Below are 25225 nucleotides of genomic sequence, written 5' to 3' on the forward strand. Positions count from 1 at the left end.
AATTAAGTAATTGCACATAAAGCTGTTGATTATCAGTCTTCTGTAGTGAGAATTCATGTATCAAGTGGAAAGTGTCAGAAAAGTGCCCAGGTTGGATTTGGGAGGGACTGACTGTAAGAATGAATGATGCGTACATGAAGGAAGATGAGATCAGGGGCTTGGGAGACTGGGAATGGGCTGGGCTGGGTGGAGCTCAGATCAACTGACCAGCTTCATGTATAAAAGCCTCCGTCTCACATCCTGTTGTGACTCAGCTTTGATCAAAACTACTAGAGACAAAAAGACCAGACAAAGAGGCAGATACACTAGGTAAATCATTAAATAAAAGGTTTAAACTACGATTAGAGGCAAAACCATGAGTCACTCTACATTTCGCACCTCTTATCACCGCACTTTTGGGACGCCTGTCTATAGCCCTGTATCCAGTCGCATGGGGGGCCGTTACATCTCCTCCTCTATTCCCACCCGCTCTGTGGACTTCAGGAGCCGCTCCAGTGCTCCAGCCCCACGTCTCTCTTATGAAAAAGTGGACTTCTCACTGGCAGAGGCCATCAACCAGGAATTTCTTGCCACACGCAGCAATGAGAAAAGAGAACTACAGGAACTCAATGATCGCTTTGCCAGCTTCATAGAGAAGGTCCGGTATTTAGAGCAGCAGAACTCAAAGCTGATTCTGGAGCTGGGTCAGTATAAGGACCAGCAGCAAGGGCCATCAGGCCGCATCAATGAGCTGTGCCAGCAGGAGATGAGAGAGATGCGCAGACAGCTGGAGCTGATGGGCAAAGATCGGGACCAGATGCAGGTGGAGAGAGACAACCTGGCTGAAGACGTGGCCCTGCTGAAACAGAGGTGCGTGTGCTAGCTGGCGGCATGTGTATACTTGCATGGGGGGTCTTAGACAACAGATGACAGGTCCTTCAAAAAATATAGAAAAAGAGAACAATTGTTATTTTTTACTGCATTTTTCATTTTTATATTAAAAGCATTGTTTATATTTTCTAAACTTTAAAATGTTTAATACTGACCAGTGTATTAATGCATAGTTCAACAAAAAAAGACACAACTGTCATCATTTACGTACCTTGATGTTGTCCCTTTGTAATAATAATAATAATAATAATAATAATAATAATAATAATAATAATATATATTAACTTTCATTGTATCGAAAACAGTTGAAAGATTCTGGCTGAAAAAAAGACAGTCATATAGGTTGAAAATAACACAAGGGTGAGTATATAATGAGAGTATTTTCATTTTTTGAATTTTTTTTTTTGTACTATTAACTGTTTAACAGTAAAAATTAAAATGGCTTTAGTACAAAAGTTAATACTGTTAAAGTTAAGAATTAAATGTGGCAAAGTTTCTAATGTCTGTGGGACCTATCTATAACTGCTGTTATAATGATGTTATAACAATACCTGTTGTATATAGGATTAAACTTTTGTTTAATTGTCATAATTATAGCAGTATTCATTTTTTAATTAGTTTGATTACATTTGCATTATGAATAGAACTGAGTGTAGGCTACATATATATATATATATATATATATATATATATATATATATAGCAGTTAACACTATAGAGGTAAAAAATATCCTTAAAAAAAACATTATGTCTGCATAATGATGTTCATATTACATGGGCGTGGCTGCCAATGAAAGTAACACAGACAAAGAAACTGCAGCAGGGATCCTCCCATCATCATCATCATCATCGTCCTCTTCTATAATGTGGTTTAGACCGTCTCTAATGGATGAAGCATTTAGACATCTAATGCACCATACACACAGCCTACAGTGTTCAGTCTAAATGGTCGTTATTTCATGCTATTGTGCGTGTAATTCGAAAACAAAAAGACTTCCATAAGAAAACAGATGAGCCCGCTCAAAACTATTTTGACCTCAACACTCCTTATGAAAATTATGCCTTAGTTATGCTTTACCATTTCTCATCATACACGAAATCAGTGCATGCGCGAATTTGCAGCCTAATTAGATCTAGCAGCAGGTCCGCCTTGCTGTCGCGCTGACAGGGCTGCCCTCAGTATTGATAATAAAAGGATTTCCAGCAGGGGCGTTTTCTCCTCAAATGAACTGAAAAGAGAAAGTAAAACAACAAATATTATAAACGATCAAACAGTGTGTAAAGCACTTATTTTTATAAAGTAACATTGCCTAAATATTCATTTATAGATCCCTTTAAGTTTAAAATTATAGATAGATATGATAGATCAGTGATTCCCAAACAGGGGTAAGCATATCCCAGACCAGAGGGTAGGCTACGTAAGCAGGTCCGGGGGAGTACACAAAAAGATTAAACTTTTTTTAGACAACTGTAGTAAATTAGGCGTGGGACAAAAAAAATACCTCCAAAATTAATTTTAGAAAAATCCTAAAAATTCGAAATATGGGGGCAACAGGAATGCAGTTAAAGAAACAAAAAGTTATTTTAAGTGCCTTACATTTTGGCATAATGTCTAATGTTTTCAATTTCAAAATTAATTTCAAACAGCTACAACAGAAAATGTGCTCGTCTCCGAGCAACAAACAATTGTGTTTCTGAATTAAAGCGTTTCAACCACAGACTGTAAAAAATATGGACGTAGTGTCCGTGACGTCACCCATAGGTTTCTGAAGAGCATTTTTGAAGCTCTTAGTGGGCGGGAGTCGGCCGTCGCCATCTTGGAATCACGTCACTGCACGTCACTTCCGGATAATCGAAAATGGGCAAAGAGGCGGGACGTGGGTGGAGCTGGTTGCTGAAACTACGCCCACCTAGCGCGACGGTGGTGACAGCAGCGGCAATCCACCTGTCACTCAAGTGGCCACGCCCTAAATTATGCAGAACTTTAAGGTTATTAAAGTTATTAAAAAATTCACCCCCCTCACAGTTGACATAAAGGGCAAAATTAGCTATATAGACCAAAACCACTTTTTGTACCAGGCTGTAAACATATTTTTTTTCTGCTGTAAAGTTGGGCATTTTAACATGGGGAGTCTATGGGATTGACTCCCTTTTGCAGCTAGTCTCTAGCGGCCAGTCGATGAATTGCGGTTTTAGTCACTTCCGTGTTGGCTTCAAGAGGGAGACCGGGAGGATGCCGCTTGGTTTCAGCTAATTTGTTGATTTAATTCATTGACTCACTGACTTGCCGCCACCTACTGGCGGTTTTAGTTCACATTGAATTTTTTTTTTCAATCATTTCATATTTCTATTTTCGAAGTGTTACATTTAAAACAATCTCATAGAATTCTTTATGCAGTCGCAATTGTAATGTAAATATATTTAACGCCTCTGAGCTAATAATCATACCACTTCAGATGCAGTTTCTATGCCACCTCTACAGTGCAAAGATGGATTTTACTGACACTGATTTAATTGGTAACAGCCTTATGGTAGTCCTATTATTTGAACTGAATGCATTGGTTCAATTTAAGGATTTGACATATGAAAAAAATGGCCATTAAAAAGTAAAATCCTCCCTGACATCAATGCTGAGAATTTGGAACCTAAATAATATGGATGTCAATTGTGCTTGCCAGCCCCCTAGTAACAATGGGGATCCACAAAGAGAACAAACAGGTAAGTAATCCTCAGGTAAGGGAAACACTGAGTAATGCGTTGTGTGGGAGGGAGAACCCCAGTCCTCCAATGTAGAAGATGACGAAATAATGCAGGTACTCCCGACACACCGTGTTTATAAATTCCTTGAATGCAGATGCTACATGGCAAGACCTGGTATTCATGGACAGTGGTATCACAAAGCTGCTGGACCATGAGAGACAAAATAAGTTGTGTTGCAGCCAAGGACCCCCAGGATGTTGTTGGCCCTCCAGAACCAGGATTGAAATAGTTTCAAAAGAGTACAAGAGTAGACTGATGGTTAAATGTGAAGAGTGATGATTCCCTTAAGTGCTAGGCCACTACTGAGTCAGTCGGGAGTGTAGTGGTGCAGGGGGATTGTGTGGAGTCGGAGCTGGCACTGGTCACGTGGGCACTGGTCGCTGAGTTCAGTACACAAGAGTGCAAGAGTTACAGGGAGAGTTTGAATGGAGCGCACTGAACGATGAGGAGGTCTCAAACGGCATTCTGAAACAAAGCAAACATAGTCTACTTTGAAAGACTGTGAAAGGAGTCCACTTGCATAGGTTCCTCTTTTGGTTTTAGAGGACAAGGTGTGTGGCTGGGTGGTGAAGATCATAGAATCATCATAGAGACTTGAATTCATGTGATGTAAAACCTGGACATAAAAATATGCATAGTCTGTGATAGATCATTTTCCTTGGTGAAGATGGTAGAGTTGCTCCGTGATTGCACTGGCTCCGTGTATCCACTGGTTTTCTCCTTCTTCTTCTTCTTCTTTTTCTTCTTCTTCTTGAGTCTATGGCAGCCCTTAGAAAAGTATAACATTTTCACACAGATTTAAGAAAAGTTTGAACTATATGTGCTGATATAAGCCGCTTTTCCACTATCGTGCCAAACGGTTCTTAGAAGGGTCAGGTACGGTTCCAGTTGTGTTTCCACCTGAGCCTGGTACGGCACGGCACGATTACAAACTGTTCTCGGCCCGGAATTCTCGGCACGGTTAGACAATCGTGCCAAACCGTGCTGATAGAATGTGTGTGCTAAGCGAAAGCGCGCTGTATGATCAAACAGCCAAGTAAACAGCTGTTACGCTGCGTTCATAGCTCATGCATTAATACTGTCAATAAATGTGTTAGTTTTCAGAAAGGTTTTACCTTCTGTGTTTGTCTCCGTTGGCATGCATATCCCCTCAGCATTTGTTGGTAACGTTATACCTGTCGTCGCCTTCTGTTTATTTTATTTTTTGCTTTGTTTATAGTTGTGTCCTTTTTTTCTGTTATTTAACGAAGTCCCAAAAACAGAAATATCTGATCATATCTCGGTTTATATTACAATTGCATTAACAAGGCAACGACTAAGGCATTTGTATTTACATTCCAAAGAGTTCCGTTACCGGCACCACAGTGGAAAATGAAACCGTATCCGTGCTGACTGGCCCGGATCGGCACGGAACGGAACGGTTAAGCGAAGAGAACGGTTCGGCCCGATAGTGGAAAAGCGGCTATAGTAGCAGGAGATTGCGCTTGCCCCAGGGTGTCAGTAAAAACACAGTACAGGATTCAGAACAGTCTGACTTTACAGTTTGCATATGTGCTATTTTCACATGAATGCACACAAAACAAGTAAACTTCCAAGGTTAAGATCAGGAACTGCAGGAATATGCATTCATTCTCTTTAACTGGAGAGATCAGGAAGTTTCTAGATTGGGAAGTTTCTAGATTGGCAACTGTCCTTTTCTTACATCACCAATAAAGTGGTCTCTAATTGGTTAAATCTCCTTAGCACAGATAGAGGACAGTCTCAACAATAACCATAGCGAATTTCTAACTCATACCCTCTATACCAACAAAGTTCCAGTCATGTTTATGCAAATAACTTTTGAACCATAAGGGCTTGAACCATAAGGGCTAGTTTGTTCGATGTTTAATAATATTGGCTCAGATCATCTTCAGACAGTGCTGGCTTATTTGGAACTTCATAAATGTCATCACAGGCATGATCTACATGTACTTGTTCAGTTTCAGCACATACTGGTTAAGGGATATGAAAACTGCTATTTTTTGCAATAATACCTGAACACTTTTATTAAAAATCAAACGCATAATGAATCGAGCGATATCTAATTTTTCTATATGAGCCATTTTGGTGCATTAAAGGTGTTCAGAAATGTTTGGGACAGCACCGAAAAATATTCTGGTCGGCTGAACTTGCTGAACTTTCACTTGACAAAACCTTTTATAAATTGATTCGAACATGTAGCCATTATTATTTGATTTAGAAAAAAAAAATGTGACTCCTATATAACATCATCATATAGCCTGTACAATACTATTGCTAAAGCAAAAGCAGCACAATCATCCACATTGCTAACTACAAAATCATGTACTTTCAAGATTTTGCTTCTTAAAAATTATACTATATATTCTGCAATGTAATTTTTTCATCAACAATAGGCCTATGTTTTAATGAATTACTTGTAGGCCCAGTTTCACAGACAGGGCTTAGGTTAAACCAGAATTAGGCCATAGATCAGATAGGACAGCTTTTATAAACATGCTTTAGATTAACACTACTGGTGTGCATCTTGAGACAAAACAATGGCACTGACATATTTTAAGATCAGTCGGTGCAAGTTTCTTTCAGTTAAAACAGCCCTTTTCTGTGAAACTGGAGGTAATTATGCCCATTTGAGCGGAACCTTATTAATGATCATAAATTGTGGTTGTTGTTGTGGCATATGACAACATATCTGTTTTTCTGCTTTTGTCTAGATTTAGTCTGTATTCCTTGAGCAATATATTATGATATGGCTACAGCAAAAGTACTATTGGCCTCCTTGTACATGTTTGGCTTATCCTATGAATAGATTATTACATTTGCAGTAAGAACATTTCACCCATCGTTACTAATGTAATCTCAGATGCTTTAAAGCAAATCAACTAATCGCTCCTCTGACTCTCTGCCAGATAAGATTTTAGAATTATTTTACAACCTTGACTTCAGACATACAGTCTTTAAGGATCCTCTCTCACCCATCCTAATATAAAATAAAAGATGGATTACACAATTTCAACTAATGTATAATTAAATTTTCTGTTACTCTGGAAAAATGTATTAAACCTTGTTTTTTTTTTTGTTTTTAATTGAAGTGGACTTGTGTTTTGTCTTATTTATGTGCAGGTTAAATGAGGAAATGCAGAAAAGACAGGAAGCAGAGAATAACCTGACTCTCTTTCGTAAGGTAATGTGACAATGAAAAGTGTCTTACAAAATATATTGTAAGAAATTCGTTATTTTTGTACAGTGGAAATAGAAACCTAATCTACAGAGTCACAAGAGTAAAGCAATGAACTAATCTTTTTGTTTAACGGAATTAAAAGAAATAGGTCAATATGATGGGGCAGCACAGTAGCTCATATAACATATAACATATAACAGTAGTAATAATCTGACTGTTTGTACATGAAGGATGTGGATGATGCTACACTTGCACGTCTGGAACTGGAGAGGAAGATTGAGTCTCTGATGGATGAGATTGAGTTCCTCAAGAAGATGCATGATGAGGTGAGACAAAAACTTTTGATTAAGAAATTAATTAGATAATATGAAAACCAAATACCTGCCTAGGCTTAAAAAATATGGTGTAGAAATTATTTTTTTTACTATGCAAGCAAATTAATTACAAAGAAATAGCAAGTAACACATTTTAAATTAAACTTGAAATTTTGAAGTAGAAAGTCTGAAATAGTATTTCATTAGGGCCCGAGCACCGATGGTGTGAGGACCCTATTGGAATTGCTCCGTTTATTATTATTATTATTATTATATTATTATTAGGGCCCGAGCACTGCAGTGCGAGGACCCTATTGGAATTGCTCCGTTTATTATTATTATTAGGGCCCGAGCACCGGTGGTGCGAGGACCCTATTGGAATTGCTCTGTTTATTAGGGCCCGAGCACTGCAGTGCGAGGACCCTATTGGAATTGCTCTGTTTATTCTTCTTCTTCTTCTTCTTCTTCTTCTTCTTCTTCTTCTTCTTCTTCTCCAAAGTAAAAAAAAAGTCTTTTTGAGGGCCTAAACATGCTCGAAAACTCATGAAACTTTGCACACGCATCAGTCCTGGTGAAAATTTACATCTGATATGGTTTTCAGAAGTGGGTGTGGCAAAATGGCTCGATAGCGCCACCTATAAAATTTCAACGGAGTGCGCCTCGAGCTGCGTTTCACGTACATGTACGAAACTCGGTACACAGGTGTAGCACACCAATACCTACAAAAAAGTCTCCTGGTACAACATCCTAAACCCAACAGGAAGTCCGTTATATCGAATTTCCTGTACGATTTTTGTGCAGTTTTTGCCATTTTCAGGCCTCGTACTTTAACGAACTCCTCCTACAGTTTTTATCCGATCATCTTCAAATTTGCTGAGTGTTATCATAAGGCCCTTGCGATGTTAAATTGCGAAGCTTTTGAGTTTTCGTCGAGGGGCGTGTCCGTGGCGGCCTGACAAAATTTGACGTGTCGCCATGAAAAAGGAAGTGGCTGTAACTCAGGCAAACAATGTCCGATCTGCCTCAAACTTCACAGGTGTGATAAGAGTCTGGTCCTGAACACATGTCAGTGCCCATATTCAGTTATAGTCATAGCGCCACCTGATGACAACAGGAAGTGACATGTTTAACACTGTTACGGACTCCTAGCAACATATTAAAAAGCATTAGCAAGTTTTAAATAGGCTAGCAACATGCTACAGTCATGCTACAACATGCATGCTAGCAACACTTAGCTAAGAGCTAATGCATGCTATTAATACAAAGAAAAAGAAAATTGCTGTAACTCATGCACACAATGTCCAATCTGACCCAAATTTAATATTCAACATGCTACGAACATAGTAAAGCATGCTAACAACACTTAGCTAATATGCTAAAGCATGCTAATAATACTATAAAACAGGAAGTTACTTTAACTCGGGCATACAATGTCCAATCTGCCCCAAACTTGACATGTTTGATAAGAGTCCTGGACTGAACACATGCCCATGCCCGTATTCAGTTATAGTCATAGCGCCACCTGCTGGCAACAGGAAGTCACATGTTTAATACTGTTGTGGATGCCTAGCAACATTTTAAAAATATCAACACGTGTTAAATAGGGTAGCAACATGCTAGAAACATGCTAAAACATGTTAGCGACACTTAGCTAAATGCTAAAGCATGCTCTTAATGCAATGAAACAGGAAGTTACTGTAACTCAGGCATGCAATGTCCAATCTGCCCCAAACTTAATATGTTTGATAAGAGTTCTAGCCTGAACACTACGTGCCTATATTCAGTTATAGTCATAGCGCCACCTACTGTCAACAGGAAGTGACATGTTTAACACTGTGATACACTATTATCAACACACTAAAAAGCCATTGAGTGCTAAAGTAGTTAAAAACACACTCAAACATGCTAGCAACACTTACTTAATGCTAAAGCATGTTGTTAAAGACATAAAACAGGAAGTTGTTGTAATTCATGTAAACAATGTCCAATCTGCCCCAAACTTCACATGTTTGATAAGAGTCCTGGTCTGAAGATATATACATGCCCATATTCAGTTATAGTTATAGCGCCACCTCCTGACAACAGGAAGTGACATGTTTAACGGTGTTACGGACTCCTAGCAACATATTAAAAAGCGTTAGCAAGTTTTAAATAGGCTAGGATCATGCTAGAATCATGTTAAAACATGCTAGCAACACTTAGCTAAGAGCTAAAGCATGATATTAATACAAAGACAAATTGCTGTAACTCATGCATACAATGTCCAATCTGACCCAAACTTAATATTCAACATGCTACAAACATAGTAAAGCATGCTAGCAACACTTAGCTAAAATGCTAAAGCATGCTAATAATACAATGAAACAGGAAGTTACTGTAACTCAGGCATACAATATCCAATATGCCCCAAGCTTAACATGTTTGATAAGAGTCCTGGCCTGAACACATGCCCATGCCCATATTCAGTTATAGTCATAGCTCCACCTGCTGGCAACAGGAAGTGAGATGTTGCACTCTGTAATGAACGCAACATTTTAGAAATATCAACAAGTGTTAAATAGGGTAGCAACATGCTAGAAACATGCTATAACATGTTAGCAACACTTAGCTAAGTGCTAAAGCATGTTATTAATGCAATGAAACGGGAAGCTACAGTAACTCAGGCATACAATGTCCAATCTGCCCCAAACTTAACAGGTTTGATAAGAGTCCTGGTCTGAACACATTTACATAACAATATTCAATTATAGTCATAGCGCCACCTACTGTCAACAGGAAGTGATGTTTAACACTGTGATACACTATTAGCAACACACAAAAATAAGCCAGTGAGTGCTAAACTTGCTAAAAACACACTCAAACATGCTAGCAACACTTACTAAGTGCTAAAGCATCTTGTTAAAGCCATGAAACAGGAAGTTGTTGCAATTCCTGCAAACAATGTCCAATCTTCCCCAAACTTCACATGTTTGATAAGAGTCCTGGCCTGAAGATATCTACATGCTCATATTCAGTTAAAGTCATAGCGCCACCTGCTGGCAACCGGAAGTGACATGTTTAACACTGTGATGGTCTATTAAAAGCACAGCAAAATATGCCATATTGTGCTAAATATGCTAGACACACTTTCTAAGTGCTAATGCATCCTATTAATGCCATGAAACAGGAAGTTGTTGTAACTCAGCCATACAATGTCCGATCTGCCCCAAACTTCATATGTTCGATAAGAGTCCTGGCCTGAACACATCTAAAGGCCAATATTCCATTACAATTATAGCGCCACCAGCTGGCAACAGGAAATGACTTGTCTTACACTAACTCAAGCATACCATGTTCAATCTGCACCAAACTTCATATGTTTGATAAAAGCGCTGACCTGAAGACGTCTACATGCCAATATTCAGTTATAGGCATAGCGCCACCAGCTGGCAGCATGAAGTTTGGCACATCTAAATGACTTTGATATATTCCTCCTAAATTTACTATGTTAAAAGCATAGTGCCCACCGTTCGCTGTTTCCCTAAAGCCACCGGTCGGCGGTGAGCCCGGGTGCGAGGGCCCGTTCATCGCTGCTTGCAGCTTTAATTATTATTATTATTCTTCTCCAAAATGAATCGCATTTTTGAGGGCCTAAACATGCCCGAAAACTCACAAAACTTTGCACACGCATCAGAACTGGCGAAAATTTACGTCTGATATGGGTCTCAGAAGTGGGTGTGGTAAATTGGCTCGACAGCGCCACCTATACACATTCAGCGGAGTGCGTCTCGGGCTACGTTTTACATACATGTATGAAAATCGGCACACACATGCAACACACCAATACCTACGAAAAAGTCTCCAGGTACGAAATCCAAATCCCAACAGGAAGTAAGTTATTTTAATTTTTCTCTGCAAATTTTGAGTCATTTTTGCCATTTCCAGGTATCATACTTGAACGAACTCCTCCCAGAGATTTATTCTGATCAATACCAAATTTGGTCAGTCTAATCTAAAGCCCTTTGTGACGTTAAATTGCGAAAATCTAGAGTTTTCGTTGGAGGGCGTGTCCGTGGCGGCCTGTCAAATTTCGATGATTCGCCATGAAAAAGGAAGTTGTTATAACTCAGACATACAATTTCTGATCTGCCCCAGACTTCACATGTTTGATAAGAGTCTGGTCCTGAACACATGCCCATGCTCATATTCACTTTTAATCATAGCGCCACCTACTGACAACAGGAAGTGACATGTTGTACTCTGTAATGAACTCCTCCTAAAGATTTATTCAGATCAACACCAAATTTTGGTCAGTCTACTCTAAAGGCCTTTGCATTGTTAAATTGTGAAGATCTTGAGTTTTCGTTGAAGGGCGTGTCCGTGGCGGCTTGACAAAGTTTGATGTTTCGCCATGGGAATAGAATCTGTTATAAATCAGCCATACGAAGTCCGATCTGCCCCAAACTTCACATGTTCGATAAGAGTCCTGGCCTGAACACATCTAGAGGCCAATATTCAGTTATTATCATAGCGCCACCTGTTGGCAACAGGAAATGACTTATTTTACACTAACTTAAACATGCAATGTATGATCTGCACCAAACTTCACATGTTTGGTAAGAGTACTTGCCTGAAGACATCTAAAGACCAATATTCAGATATAATCATAGCGCCACCTGTTGGCAACAAGATATGTAATGTCTTACACTAGCTCAAGCATACTGTGTTCAATCTGCACCAAACTTCATATTTATTTGACAAAAGTGCTGGCCTGAACACATCTACATGCCAATATTCAGTTATAGAGATAGCGCCACCAACTGGCAGCAGGAAGTTTGGCACATATAAATGACTTTGACATATTCCTCCTAAATTTACGATGTGAAAAGCATAGTGCCCACCATTCGCCACCGATCGGCGATGAGCCCGGGTGCGAGGGCCCTTTCATCGCTGCTTGCAGCTTTAATTGATATTGTCTTTGTGTGCTGCTTAATGAAACTGAACTTAAAAACTTCCTAAGAGATATTTACAGATATTCTACAGATATTGTCACATGCTTTCTGTTACCACTGAGCAGGGGCGGATCTACCGGGGTGGCACGGGGTGGCAACTGCCACCCTAAGAAAAAGCTGTGCCACCCCACCTGCCACCCCAGAATTATCACAGAATAAAATATAAATGTAAGCAGTGTTTCATGTGCTACTTTTCAGCCGCAGCGACGACAGCGTAACGCAAAATAATGGCAAAAAACACGTCTTTCAATAAAATGTGCACGAAAGTTGCACGCGCACGCAGCGCGCCCAGTGTATTCGACTTCATTAACAAATGACTCTTATGAACCGGTTCGTTTTGAGTCAAAAACACAAAGCGCGGCCCAGTTCACTAACAAATTGTTTTACATGTGTTCGTGAATCAGATAATTACTGCTTCTCGGCTAACTCAGAAGTCCTCTGAGACATCTAATCCCGTCCGGAGTCCTGATATGTCTGAAATTCATCGTGTAATTGTTTGGTGATCCGATTCTCTGACCGCTCGCACCACGTTCATCACGGATATAGGCCTTTTTTTGCCGTATCCGACGAAACAATAATAGCATGAAATCAATAAGAAGATGCTGATCACGGAAACTAATAGCAGAGTTAGGTAAGCATCTGGTCGTATTGCAGTTTTCTCGATTGTTAACACAGTGTAACTGATGTTAGTTGGCTTATATTCCCAAACCATTCATTCAGTGCTAAAAACAAAGACACATTTCTCAAAAAGTTTAACAATAAGTAAGTTAAACATTAAGTAGCCAAACTGATGACACACCCATCAGAATCTCTGCATCCAACAACGGAGAGAGGCAAGAAATTAACGAATCACATACAGTATAATTATAGTACAGTATACCAGTATATTAGATGATGGAACTATTTCACTATTCTATATGTACAGTAAACTGTAGTACATGTTGTACACCTTCAGAAGTGTGCCTGTCAAATTTTATCTGTAACCATTTTTTAGGTGAAACCTACTGGATTTTTGCAGAACTGAGAAATGACAACCTAGAGATATAGTCTTGTGTCAGGAGACCAAATATTATTGTATACTCTATATACAATAATATTTAGCCAAATGTGCAGAGGATGCTGAATTTAATTTTTAATTTTATTTTTTTACTGTACTGTATTTTGGCACATACCAAGTTCATATACAGTTCTTTGTTATTTGAACTTTTCTAGTGCTTTTCATCTGCAAGATTACTTTACAGTAGTAAAATGAAAATATTTTTACCCAAATGTTAATTGCTGAATTAGCTATCTGTAATTTAATTTATGTTGTATACTGTAATAGACATTGAGTTGCAAATTAATTCCTAATAAGAGTTTTTTGTTAGTGTTATTGATCTCATGAGTGTTCACTGGGCAGGAAAGTCATTGTTGTATTTGAATTGTGTGTAATCATTTAAGAATACCTGTAATAACGAGATTGAAACGTTTGAAAGACAAATTTATGCTGGCTTGTCTTAAGACTTGTTTAAAAACATAAATAGTTTGGTTAGTTACATGTTCTAGATGTAAGTAAAGTGTTGCTAGTTGGTTGCTAGGATATTCTAGGTGGTTGCTAGGCTCTTACTATGCAGATGCTGGGGTGTTGCTAGATTTTATGGTTGATAATGTGTCATGAGTGATTACAGACATTCCCACCTCTGTTAATAACAGAAAATCAAACATTGTTTCCAAAAATGATCCAGTTTCAGTGCTTTGATATTATAATATTTCTTTCTAATGTTAGGAAATTAACATTTAATCATTGACATTAACATCTTAAACTTGCACTAAAACATGATTTATACCATCTAAGTAGTAATTTCATAGAATCACATGTCTTCTTTAGTGATACAAGCTCAGAAACATTTACAGTATAACCTGTTGAAGTTTTTTTTATAATGTTTATTGACTTGGTGCCATGATGGACATTGAGATGTTGTTATTTATTTTTTCATTTTAAACAGTATAGATGACTTAATGGTAATGCAATATTTGTGAACACAACTGTGTATGTCAGACTATAAATCCCCAAAAACTATCCATGGGGGCTTTCTTTGGAGTTGCCACTCCTCATAGACCCCATGCCACCCCTTTGCCACCCTAAAAATGATTTTCTAGATCCGCCCCTGCCACTGAGGATTGAGGACTGCCCTCAGGTACAGGGCAGGGCATTTTGTAACGTGTATTATCCCATTAATAATACTTAGAAAGTAAATTTTGTTCAAAAGATTAAATATAGGTCAAATATACCATTCTTTGAAATTATCAGTACAAACTAACAATTCTTACATATAAATTTGTTTAAAAAAGACTGAAAAGTTGACTGAAAGTATAGTCTCTTATTTTACATTTAGAGAAGTATACTAAGAGCAGAGTTTGCAAGGTCAGTTTGGTCCAGCCAGTGGGCATGTTCAGTGTACTACAACAAAGGTTGAGAGTAATGTAAACATGGTGTTGACTTGACAGATTGTTATTTGGCTCTTTTTTCTGCTTTACTAGAGCCACCATATTGGGTGTTCCAATTTCTCCCATTCATTGTCATGCCAGCAGTCGATCTCAGCTATATGCAGTCTAGGGACGTCCACTGTGAATGCCAGTGTATGGTTGCTGGTGGCTCATTATAAATAATAAAATGAATCAAGATACAAATTGTTAAATTAGTTGTGCAATAAATCTTTTTAAATACTAACACAAAAAGAAATGTACACATAATGTACACAGGACTGCAACAGCTGAAAAAGCACATTTTAAGGCAATTATGTCTTTTTTTTTATTTATATTTCTGAAAATGAACTAGATAAGACATTGGGAAGACAGTGTGTGTGCAATTTATGTTGTAGAACAAGCGTCAAAGTATTGTCAAGTTAAGTTTACCACAGGCTTTGTTTTACTCATAAATTAAAAAAAAACCCATTATAAAATAGGAAAATCTCAAAGGAAGCAGTGGTGGTCACTGTTAATCCTAAAATGTGTTTTAATGTCAGTAATAAAAGGGTACTATGATTGTATACTTAGTATAACATCAATATATGCCTAACACTTCTGCATTTGTTATGTCACCGAATTACATTTGTTCACATTGTATATTCTGTATTGAATCAGAATGAACCTGAAATGTTTTTCAAATCGTGATTCCCTGTTTAAGACCTAAAACATTGAAAAACATTGAAACTTGCTTTTATAAAAAACAAACAAACAACAACAACAACGCACAAGCATTTAAAAATAATAATAAATATGTGCATTTTAAATGTAGGAAATTCAGGATGTACAGGTGAGTGTTCAGAGTCAGCAGATGAAGATGGAGGTGATGGAGACATCCAGCCGCCCTGATCTGACAGCAGCACTTCGAGACATTAGAGCTCAGTATGAGAGTATTGCCACCAAAAATATGCAGGAATCTGAGGAGTGGTACAAGTCCAAGGTGAGTGACATCATAAAAAAAAACAGTATGAGGGTGTTACTGATAAAATACTGGTAAAATACTGTAAAACATACTGATCATCTTTGTGTTTTCTCTGTTAGTTTGCTGACTTGACTGATTCAGCTAAGCGCAATGCTGAGGCCATGAGACAGGCTAAACAAGAGACCAATGACCTGAGGAGGCAACTTCAAGCCCAGAACTGCGATATCGATGCTCTCAAGAGCACTGTACATATATAATAAAATGTTTTATACATCTTCTTTTCAAGCTTCCTAAAGCTTTGCATAAAAAGCAGAAATTGATTCTGGTGTTTCAATGGTTATGTTATATTACACTGTCAGAAAAAAGGTACAGTTCTGTACCCTAAGTTATAAAAGTGAAAAGGTGCAGTACTAATATTTACCCTTAAGGTACCAATATGTACTCTCAAAGTACTAAAATGTACCTTTAAGGCAGAGGTCACGTTAACCAAAAATTGTCCGTCATTGACAGAATTTTTTTTAGTAGTGATGGAAAAATCTGAAGGCCGTCCGTCACTTTGATGGATTAAACTGAGGGTGATCTATTGTAAATTGTAGCTGTAATTTCCACCCCTGTCCAGTTGGTGGTGAGTGTGCTCCAGTGTAGAGGGGATCCAGAACAAAAACTAAACTGTCAAGAATGTTTTCCTATGCGTTTTATTATGCACAGGCGAGTACACAGAAGCTACAACGACATTAAAGAGCAAAGCGGTATTTATTGCTTGAATTTCCTAATGAAATGGAAAGAATTTGAAATCTGAGACTTTGTTTCATATCAAAAGTTACACAGAGTATTGCTATTTATTGGAAGAAAGGCGCACTGTGTACTGTTCATTCATCAGCTGAAAACAGCATAGACCAAAAGATTGATTGGGATTTAAAAATCGATATTGGCTCATCAAAATGATAATCTATTAAAATTGAGAAATCTTTTTTTTTTTTTTTTTTGTTACCCATCCCTGTATTTTGTTGTTTTTAAACACTGCACTGTCGTCCTGAAGGTTCTTATTAAAAATGAAAATGTAAACAAAAAATAAAAACAATTAAATGTGTTATTATAGTTAAAATATGAAAATTAAAATGACAGGTAATAATAGATTATGGCGGAATTTTAACAAACCTGTTCATCAAAATGACGGACAATGTTGAAGTCTAGTGCAACTTCTGCTTTAAGGTACTAATATGTGCAATTTGGTGTAGGTAAGGTACAAAGATGTACCTTTTCACTTTTGTACCCTGTGACAGTACTGTACCCAGTGACAGTACTATATCTTTTTTTTCTGAGAGTGTAGAAACCTAAGCTGTCAAGTTGATGCAAATTCTTGCTCAAGTTTTGTGTATTTCTGTAGTCATTATAGTCTTTATATAAAACAGTATAAATTTAGGATATTCCTTTATTTAGATTTATGTGTATTTGTGACCATAGAATGAGGCTCTGCTGAGGCAGATGAGAGAAATGGAAGAGCAGTTTGCTTCAGAGGCTGGAAACTATCAAGAAACTGTGGCCCGTCTAGAAGATGAGATACGGCACCTGAAGGAGGAGATGTCACGCCACCTGCGGGAATACCAGGATCTGCTCAATGTTAAGATGGCCCTAGATATTGAGATTGCCACCTACAGGAAACTTCTGGAGGGAGAGGAAAACCGGTGAGAGTGATGCAATAAGCTACTTTAACAAGTTTCTGATTGTGTAAAGTACTTATTTGTTTTACTTTTGTAACCAATGTACATTGTACCTTTCAGGATTGTGGTTCCTATGATGAAAATGTCTTCGATAGGTGGACACAGTGGTGGTGAGTCTAATATATATCATAACATATAAAATCCAAGGCCTAATCATAAATATTATTAATCATAATCATTAATCATAATGATAAAGTCCAGTGCTCTTTTTTTTTTTTTTTTTTAATTAATTAATTTATTTTTATTATTATTTCACCCTAAAAATAGGTGGACACAGTGGTTGTGAGTCTAATATAAATATTATATATTATAGTCTAACATAATATATGAGTCCAGGGCTTAATCATTTTTTAAATTATTATTTCAATAAAATAATTTCTTTTTTAATTATTTAAATAAAATTATTAAAAAAAAAAAAAAAAAAGAATATTTTAAGATAAAAAAAAAAATCAAGAATGGAATGGTTGAAGAAGGTGGTGGAATGGTGGAATATTTTTAAAAGAAGATGGTAGAATCGCACACAGACCAGACAAGCAAACTACACTGGTATAAGCGTTTAAGTTAAATATTATCATTGCTCATTTAATGTCATTTGTGCTTTGATGCTTATTAATGATTTAGGCTTGGTATAACAATACGGAGTGTCTCTTTACACTAAGCTAGTGCAAATAGCTGCCTTGGCAGTGACTATTTACACTCCGCCCACCAACGTGTGATTGGACTAGTTTACACTACAAAAGACGATTATCAAATAACAGCTGAACTGGTATAGATGGTATAACTCCTGAACCAACATACAAAGACAAATGAACCCACTTTTTCATATAATTTTGACACCAATCATAGCTTGCTTACACTAGGTAATGTTAGCTAGCTAACTTAGCTACTTAATAACTGTGGTGGAAGTATTATTTAGATCATCTACTCAAATAAAGTAATTACACACTGTAAAAGTAAAAGTACGAACTATCAAACTATCAAAAGTAAAATTACTCATTGTGCAGTAAAATGGTCAGTGTTTTATCATTGTGTAGTATATGGTGTTTTTTAATTAATATTACTGCAGCGTGCATTAATGTGTGTTACATTTTACGGCTGTCGATGTTTAAATTTGAGCTCCTTTCAACTATTTTATATACGGTTGGGTATTTTATTTTACAGAAATGCATCATATTTTATAAGATAATTTTTTTGTAGCTGTGAGAACCACATATTTCTAAAATGTCAAATTTTGAGCTTTGTGACAATTCATTTTCAAGCAAATCCAGTGTTTTAAATAGTTTGTTTATCTTTAGAAGTAGGAGAATTTTCTTAACCCATTAAGGAACACTTCAGCCTTGAGTTTATCTGAAACTTTAATTCACCAAATGTGGAGATAAATGTATTAGAGTAAAAAGTAACATTTGGAGAAGTAAATAAGGATCAAGTAAATGAGACAATTGCTCTTTTGAATCACCTTTTATAGAATTGAAGCAAGTAAAGCATTTGTATAATACACAATTAGGAGAAGGGCATTTGAGAGGGGGTTCAGACACATCTGTCTGATCACTTTCCTCCTTCCCTTTTCCTCATGGTTTGTTGTTTTTATATATTCTACCATTGCAGAGGAAAGATAAATATTAACATGAAACTAGTTTAATGGAACTGTAATTTCTGGTAGCCTACTTACTAACCAGTAGTGAAATGTAACTAAGTACATTTACTCAAGTACTGTACTAAAGTACAAATTCAAGGTACTTCATACTTCTATTGTGCTACATCTCACAGGCAAATATGTTACTTTTTACTTTACTACAGTTATCTGACAGCTTTAGGTATTACTTTTCAGATTACAATATTTCATATCCAACACATCCAGTGAAAACGTCTCAGGTTACATATGTAACCATGGTTCCCTGAGAGGTCGCTATTGGGGAACGCCTCAGCGTGACTGGTGTCTTGAAGCATACATCTAAACACGACAATAACATTGGCCGGTGACAGCCTATGACGTCACTACCGGCGCGACCACAGTATAAAGGGGTGCCAGGAGAACACGTCAGCCGCTTCTTCGTCTGAAGCTTGCGTCCAAAGTGGTTTTTCCTTTTGAGGGAGCATCGAACTGCATCCTCTAGAGGTCGCTATGGGGAACATTATGCCCACGCTGCCATGCTGAGGGGAGTGCATGCCAGGCTCATGCAGAGCACTAAGTACCAACTCTACAACTCTAAGAGTTGCCCCAAGGATGCCTAGACGGCTGTCAGTGACATTATCCCTTTCGGCCAAAGGCCTGAGCTGCATACCTCAAGACTTACCTGTTAGGGGTCTGATATCCTAGACCCAGGGCAGAGCTCAAAGACTTGGAATCAGAAGAAGAGACTCCTTTAAGGGGATACGGCCAAGCACCTAGGAAATAACTAGGCCCTGGCCTGTCACCCATGGGCTACTGCCAGCTCTGCATGAGCTTGCTCAAGGAATTGTCTCAACAAATCCTTGGTAGCAACACCCTGTTTAAGTCGGTATCACTAGGGATACATAGGTAGAGTAGGGCCCAAGGGAATTGGAGCCAACTCCAAAGAATGGGAACAAGGTCGAGCGCATAACCCATACCATACAGGTTTTTAGAAAAGAACACAAGATGCTTAATGTGTGTCCTTACCACAACTTGGATTTTAGAAAGTGCACAGAGATTAGCATGATTCTGCATGTACAGAAAGCTTGTCACGGAGCTCTGGGGAGCGGAGAATTTAACCCTCAAGAAGAGAGGAAATTCTGAACAACCCTCTGAAGTGGGGAAGCATAGCCGTGTTCCCCATAAAATAGTCTAGGGGGAAAGCTGGATAAGGCCAGACCCCCTGACATTGCTGTGGAACCCACAGAGCAGGGAATTCAACACTTCAGGATAAGAGAGAAACCCAGGCGCTCAGAAGGGGGGCAGCATGCTCATAGGTGATCCCCTAGGGTGAGGAAAGCACTGCTAAGCTCATTCAGCAAAGCGAACAACTAAATTCAGACGCTCAGTTCTAGGAGCGGTGTGCTCATAGGTGACCCTCAGAGTGAGGGGAGCACTGCAAAACTCAACCAGTAAGAGAGCAACCGAACAGGGAGGCAGAGAAAGGCCTAACAGCCTGAGGTTGCTGACTCACAGAGCTCTGGTGAGCGGAGAACTCAGCTCTCAGAATGAGAGGGAATTCAGACGCTCAGTTTTAGGAGTGGCGTGCTCATAGGTAACCTGGTGGCGGCTTCTGTAAGCATCATGGAGGCTTGCAAGCCAACACTTGAGCATGGAGAGAAAGGGCTCTCAGAGTGCATATAATGTGATTATCCACATCCTATAGTTCATTAGGAAATTACTGAAAGGGAAAAAATATCCCATCAGGTCCTTTCCTTTGAACTGCCCTATGAGCCACGAATCAGGGCAAAGGGCAGGAATTACACTATAACCGCAACGTGCAGCATGTATTCAGCTCCCACAAGAGCTAAACACGCTCCGCCCACATGCTAGATTCCGGGGAAATCAAGCGAGAACGGCGCCACCGCCGATTCGTTGCTATACCCGCCAGAGGCAAACGCACTCATGCAAACTCGAGTACTCCGTCTCAGTAGTCCCGCAAATGCATCACAACGAGCACAAGCCGTCTCCTAGTGAGTCGAGCACATTCAATTCATGCTTATTCATCACGAGAAACAAGCAATGAAATCTATGAGCGCATTCAACTTCCTTGAGAGTTGAATGTGCTTGCTCTTCACTATACACACACAACGCGTGCGCCACGTGAAACAGCGGGTAACAGAGCATGCCTATTTCCCGTGAGAAACAAGCAATGACTGTTACGAGTGCATTTGATTCCCTCGAGAGCCGAATGCGCTTGCTCTTCACCAAACACACACAACATGCGAGCCGTGTGAGCCGGGTATCAGAGCATGAATGGTAGGAGCGCATTCAACTCCCTCGAGAGCCGAACATGCCTGCTCTTCACCACACACACACAGCTCGCAAACAGTGTGAATTGCGGGTATCAGAGCATGCTTAGTAATAAATACTACAGGCGCATTCAACTCCCTCTGGAGCCGAATGCACCTGCTCTTCACCACACACACAACACCCGAACTGCGTGAGAACTGTATTAGAGCGAGCTTTAAGCAAAGAATGCCTCCACGAGAACATGCACTCCTAGTCATGCTTAGCTTCTGCTAACATAAAAAAAACGGTCAGTGAAGACGAAGAAGAGGCTGACGTGTTCTCCCGGCGGCCCTTTATACTGTGGTCACACCGGTAGTGACGTCACAGGCTGTCGCCAGCCAATGTTATTGTCGTGTTTAGATGTATGCGTCAAGACACCAGTCACGCTGAGGCGTTCCCCCATAGCGACCTCTAGAGGACGCAGTTCGATGTTCCCTCGAAAGGGAACCATGCATCTCCACATTTGGTGAATTAAAGTTTCAGATAAACTGAAGGCTGAAGTTTTCCTTTATGGGTTAAGAAAATTCTCTGACTTCTAAAGCTAAACTATTTAAAATGTTGTATTAGCTTGAAGATGAATTGTCACAAAGCTAAAAGTTGACATTTTAGAGAGATGTGGTTCTCACAGGACTGTGACGCTACAAACAAATGTGACGCTGGACCACAAAACTAGTCATATTTGTAGCAATAGCCAAAAATACAGTGTATGGGTCAAATTATCGATTTTTCTTTTATGCCAGAAATTATTAGGATAATAAGTAGAGATCATGTTCCATGAAGATATTTTATAAATTTGCTACTGTAGATATATCAAAACTTAATTTCTGATTAGTAATATGCATTGCTGAGAACTTCATTTGGACAGCTTTAAAAGCAGTTTTCTCAATATTATGATTTTTTTTGCACCCTCAGATTCCAGATTTTCATTAGTTATATCTCCGCCAAATATTGTCCTATCCTTAACAAACCATACATCAATGGAAAGAAAAAACATCATATACTGTACAATGGTAAAACACTGCCAGGGACCATTTTACTGCACAATGAGTAGTTTTGGTAGTTTGATAGTTCATACTTTTACTTTTTCAGTGTGGTATTAGTGCTTTACTAAGATTATCTGAATAATACTTCCACCACTGTTATTAAGTAGCTAAGTTAGCTAGCTAACATTACCATTATTTTGCCATCCATTTAACAACCTTGCAATTGATATAAGAGGAAGTGTCATTTGGCTAATGTAGGGAACTATAGTGGAACAAAATAGCAAAAGTTATGAAAATCTGTGATGACATCATTTCAAGATGGCCGCCAAATGAACCCCATGGGACATTAGTTGACCTCTGCAACATCAAAAATTCTTAACTAGACACCATTAGGGTTCCAAAAAACTGCGAAGTGGGTGCATGGGAACCTATTCTTTCTGCCCTACTTCATCTGTTGCTAAGAAAATATACCATTTTCACTTAGTGTAAATAGCATCTATTGCTATTTGTATACCTATTTACACTTAATACAAATAGCTACTGCCATAACAATAACACTATAGCATTTAATATCGGTTTAAAGTGGGAAACATTATGAATTTTGACAACACCACTTCTTAAAATAAACTAAAAATAATACCTGTCTTATCTTGTTGTGTAGGTAACTAGCACCACCTAGCGTCCGACCAGCAACGGAATAAGAATGAAACTGTTTCCTTTGGTAATTTTTTGTCAGAATAGTACAAGATCATATTTCAATGAATGTGACATCAAACAAACAAGAGATAATTCAAAAGTAATTTAACGGAGTAAAAATTAAACTGTTTCCTTTTGTAATTTTTAATGTCAAAATAGTACAAGATCATATTTCAATGTACATGACATCAAATAAACAAGAGATAATTCAAACGTAATTTAAAATGTAATCAACAATAGTTCTGAGCTAAAACAAATTAGATTACTTTAGAAGGCATCAATTATAATACCTGGAGTTGTACATTGGATGAACTATAAAAGTCAAGGTCAAGGTCTTTATTATAGATACCTTGACCTTTGCCTGACCTTTGCTATTTTATTATCTTTATTATAGATACCTTGACCTTTGCTATTTTGTTCTGCTATTGCTTTGCATGCAAAAGGTTAGATTTCCTTTATTAGCTAAAACAGAATCTGTTCCAAGAAATTGAGTTAACTTTGATGCTACTGTAGTTGCTCATGATAATAATGACAACAATGGACAGAGTCAAGGGTCCATGTCTCCACTCATATCCTTTTACAAAACAATACACTTATTCATCTGTGTCAGTTTAAAACTTTTTTTTTTTAGTTCTCTCCACTACTAAACCACAAGCATATAACATTTGCTGTGTGATGTCTTTGAACAGATTTCGGACAGTTTTCTGATACTGGACCTGGAAAGAAAGTCGTAATTAAGACCGTTGAGATTCGTGATGGAGAGGTGAGACAAAAAATTGGCTAGTGAAAACATTGTATCACACAGTGTTCTTAGGGTGTTTAACATTATAGCTTGCTATTTTTTTTTTTTTTCAAATGTATATATGTAACATATGTAGCAAATGTCTGATTGACTCTTTGGTTCATTGTTCAGGTGGTGAAAGAATCTACAAAGGAAAAGAGCACAGATGAGAAAAAAGATTCACATGGTCAAGGAATATCTGACAAAGATTAGAGTGTGAAGATAAATTAATGCTTGATGAGTTGCTACTTGTGTGTTGCAATTTTGGGACTGTAATGGTCAAATTTAGGCACACACACTGTTTACAATGTTGCTAGTAGTGTAGTGAATAATCAGCAAATATTTGACTCAGTATTGTGTATATGATGGTGCTATTACTATATATGAGCATAAAATTACAATGCCTTAACTCATGTATCCAGACCCAAATAAAGTCACTAACTAGATGTCCAACAAACAAACACACTTAAATACATTGATATCAAAAACAATATTTGAGAAGTTCACTTCAATATAATCTTCAAATAAAAGTGAATGTAAACAGAATTTGGCTTGTTTTCCATAATGAACGGTTTGAGTTTGAGACTTGATCCAGGTACAGTCAGATTAAATCAGAAGATTTTTAATCACATGCACATTTTGTGATTCAGATCACTAGCTTGTTAGGAGATAATTAGCTTGTTTAGAAAGGGCTCCATGAACTCAACTGAGTGTGTCAGATAAGAAAGACAAACAAAATGTGCATTGCTTTGGGTCCTCACAACCAGAACTGAAAAAACAATTAATTATTTGACATCGCATGCATCTGGAGTGTTTTTTTAACCACTGATTTCTAACATATTAATGGGTCATGAAAGTGTAATTACATTACATTTAACATCACTTAGATGTTGTCATCCGGCACTGCAGCAGGAATGGGAAAAGTAATTTTTGTCTATTGTCCCTGTGATGTTTTCCCCCTCCTCTGCACAGCCTCCAGATCTCCAGTGGCTGAATGGAAGGATGTCCTTCCACAAACATAAGTTGGTTGTCCCTAAACCATCGCATGCTTTCATGGGGTGCATTTTGGGGCAGCTTGTTGAGGACGGTTTGTGGGAAGCACGCTCTGTAGCTCCTGATACCACAGACCCAGATGTTTTTTTTCAAAGAAGTCCCTACTGTAGAAATGATCTAACAGTTTAGCGTGTATAGCATGTCAAGTAACTCTCATTTAAATATTACCAAACTGTTATGTTAGGCTAAGGGTTAGAAGAGTAAGTTGACATGTACTTGCAAAGTTACTTAGAACTTTCTATGTCAGTAAAATGTACTCTTGCGGGACCATTGAAATTAAGTATAAGGAGATATTAAAGCAGAGAGTCCAACCAGATAAGGAGCATCATAAACTTTGGGAAGGGGCAAGGCTAGAATAACTACAAAACAAATCTAACTGATATTAGATATTGACCTAGAATTCAGATAGTAAAATACAAAAGCTTCCCTTCCCTAAATAACACAAAACAATTAGGAGAAATTGGAGCCAAAATAAACAAAAATTACA

At 38.1% G+C, this 25225-nt stretch overlaps 1 protein-coding gene across 1 annotated transcript; it reads left to right on the forward strand.

Moving 5' to 3' along the window:
* The first annotated feature begins 231 nt into the window (after positions 1-231).
* prph (peripherin) lies at positions 232-24225 on the forward strand. The gene is made up of 9 exons (XM_051103971.1): positions 232-849; positions 6772-6832; positions 7060-7155; positions 15412-15579; positions 15681-15806; positions 17026-17246; positions 17343-17392; positions 23594-23667; positions 23818-24225. Exons 1-9 carry the CDS (start codon positions 356-358, stop codon positions 23896-23898), a joined length of 1371 nt encoding a protein of 456 aa, XP_050959928.1. The 5' UTR covers positions 232-355; the 3' UTR covers positions 23899-24225.
* Positions 24226-25225: the final 1000 nt, after the last annotated feature.

Source organism: Labeo rohita, unplaced genomic scaffold (genome assembly GCF_022985175.1).
Source record: "Labeo rohita strain BAU-BD-2019 unplaced genomic scaffold, IGBB_LRoh.1.0 scaffold_61, whole genome shotgun sequence".
Classification (NCBI taxonomy): Eukaryota; Metazoa; Chordata; class Actinopteri; order Cypriniformes; family Cyprinidae; genus Labeo; species Labeo rohita.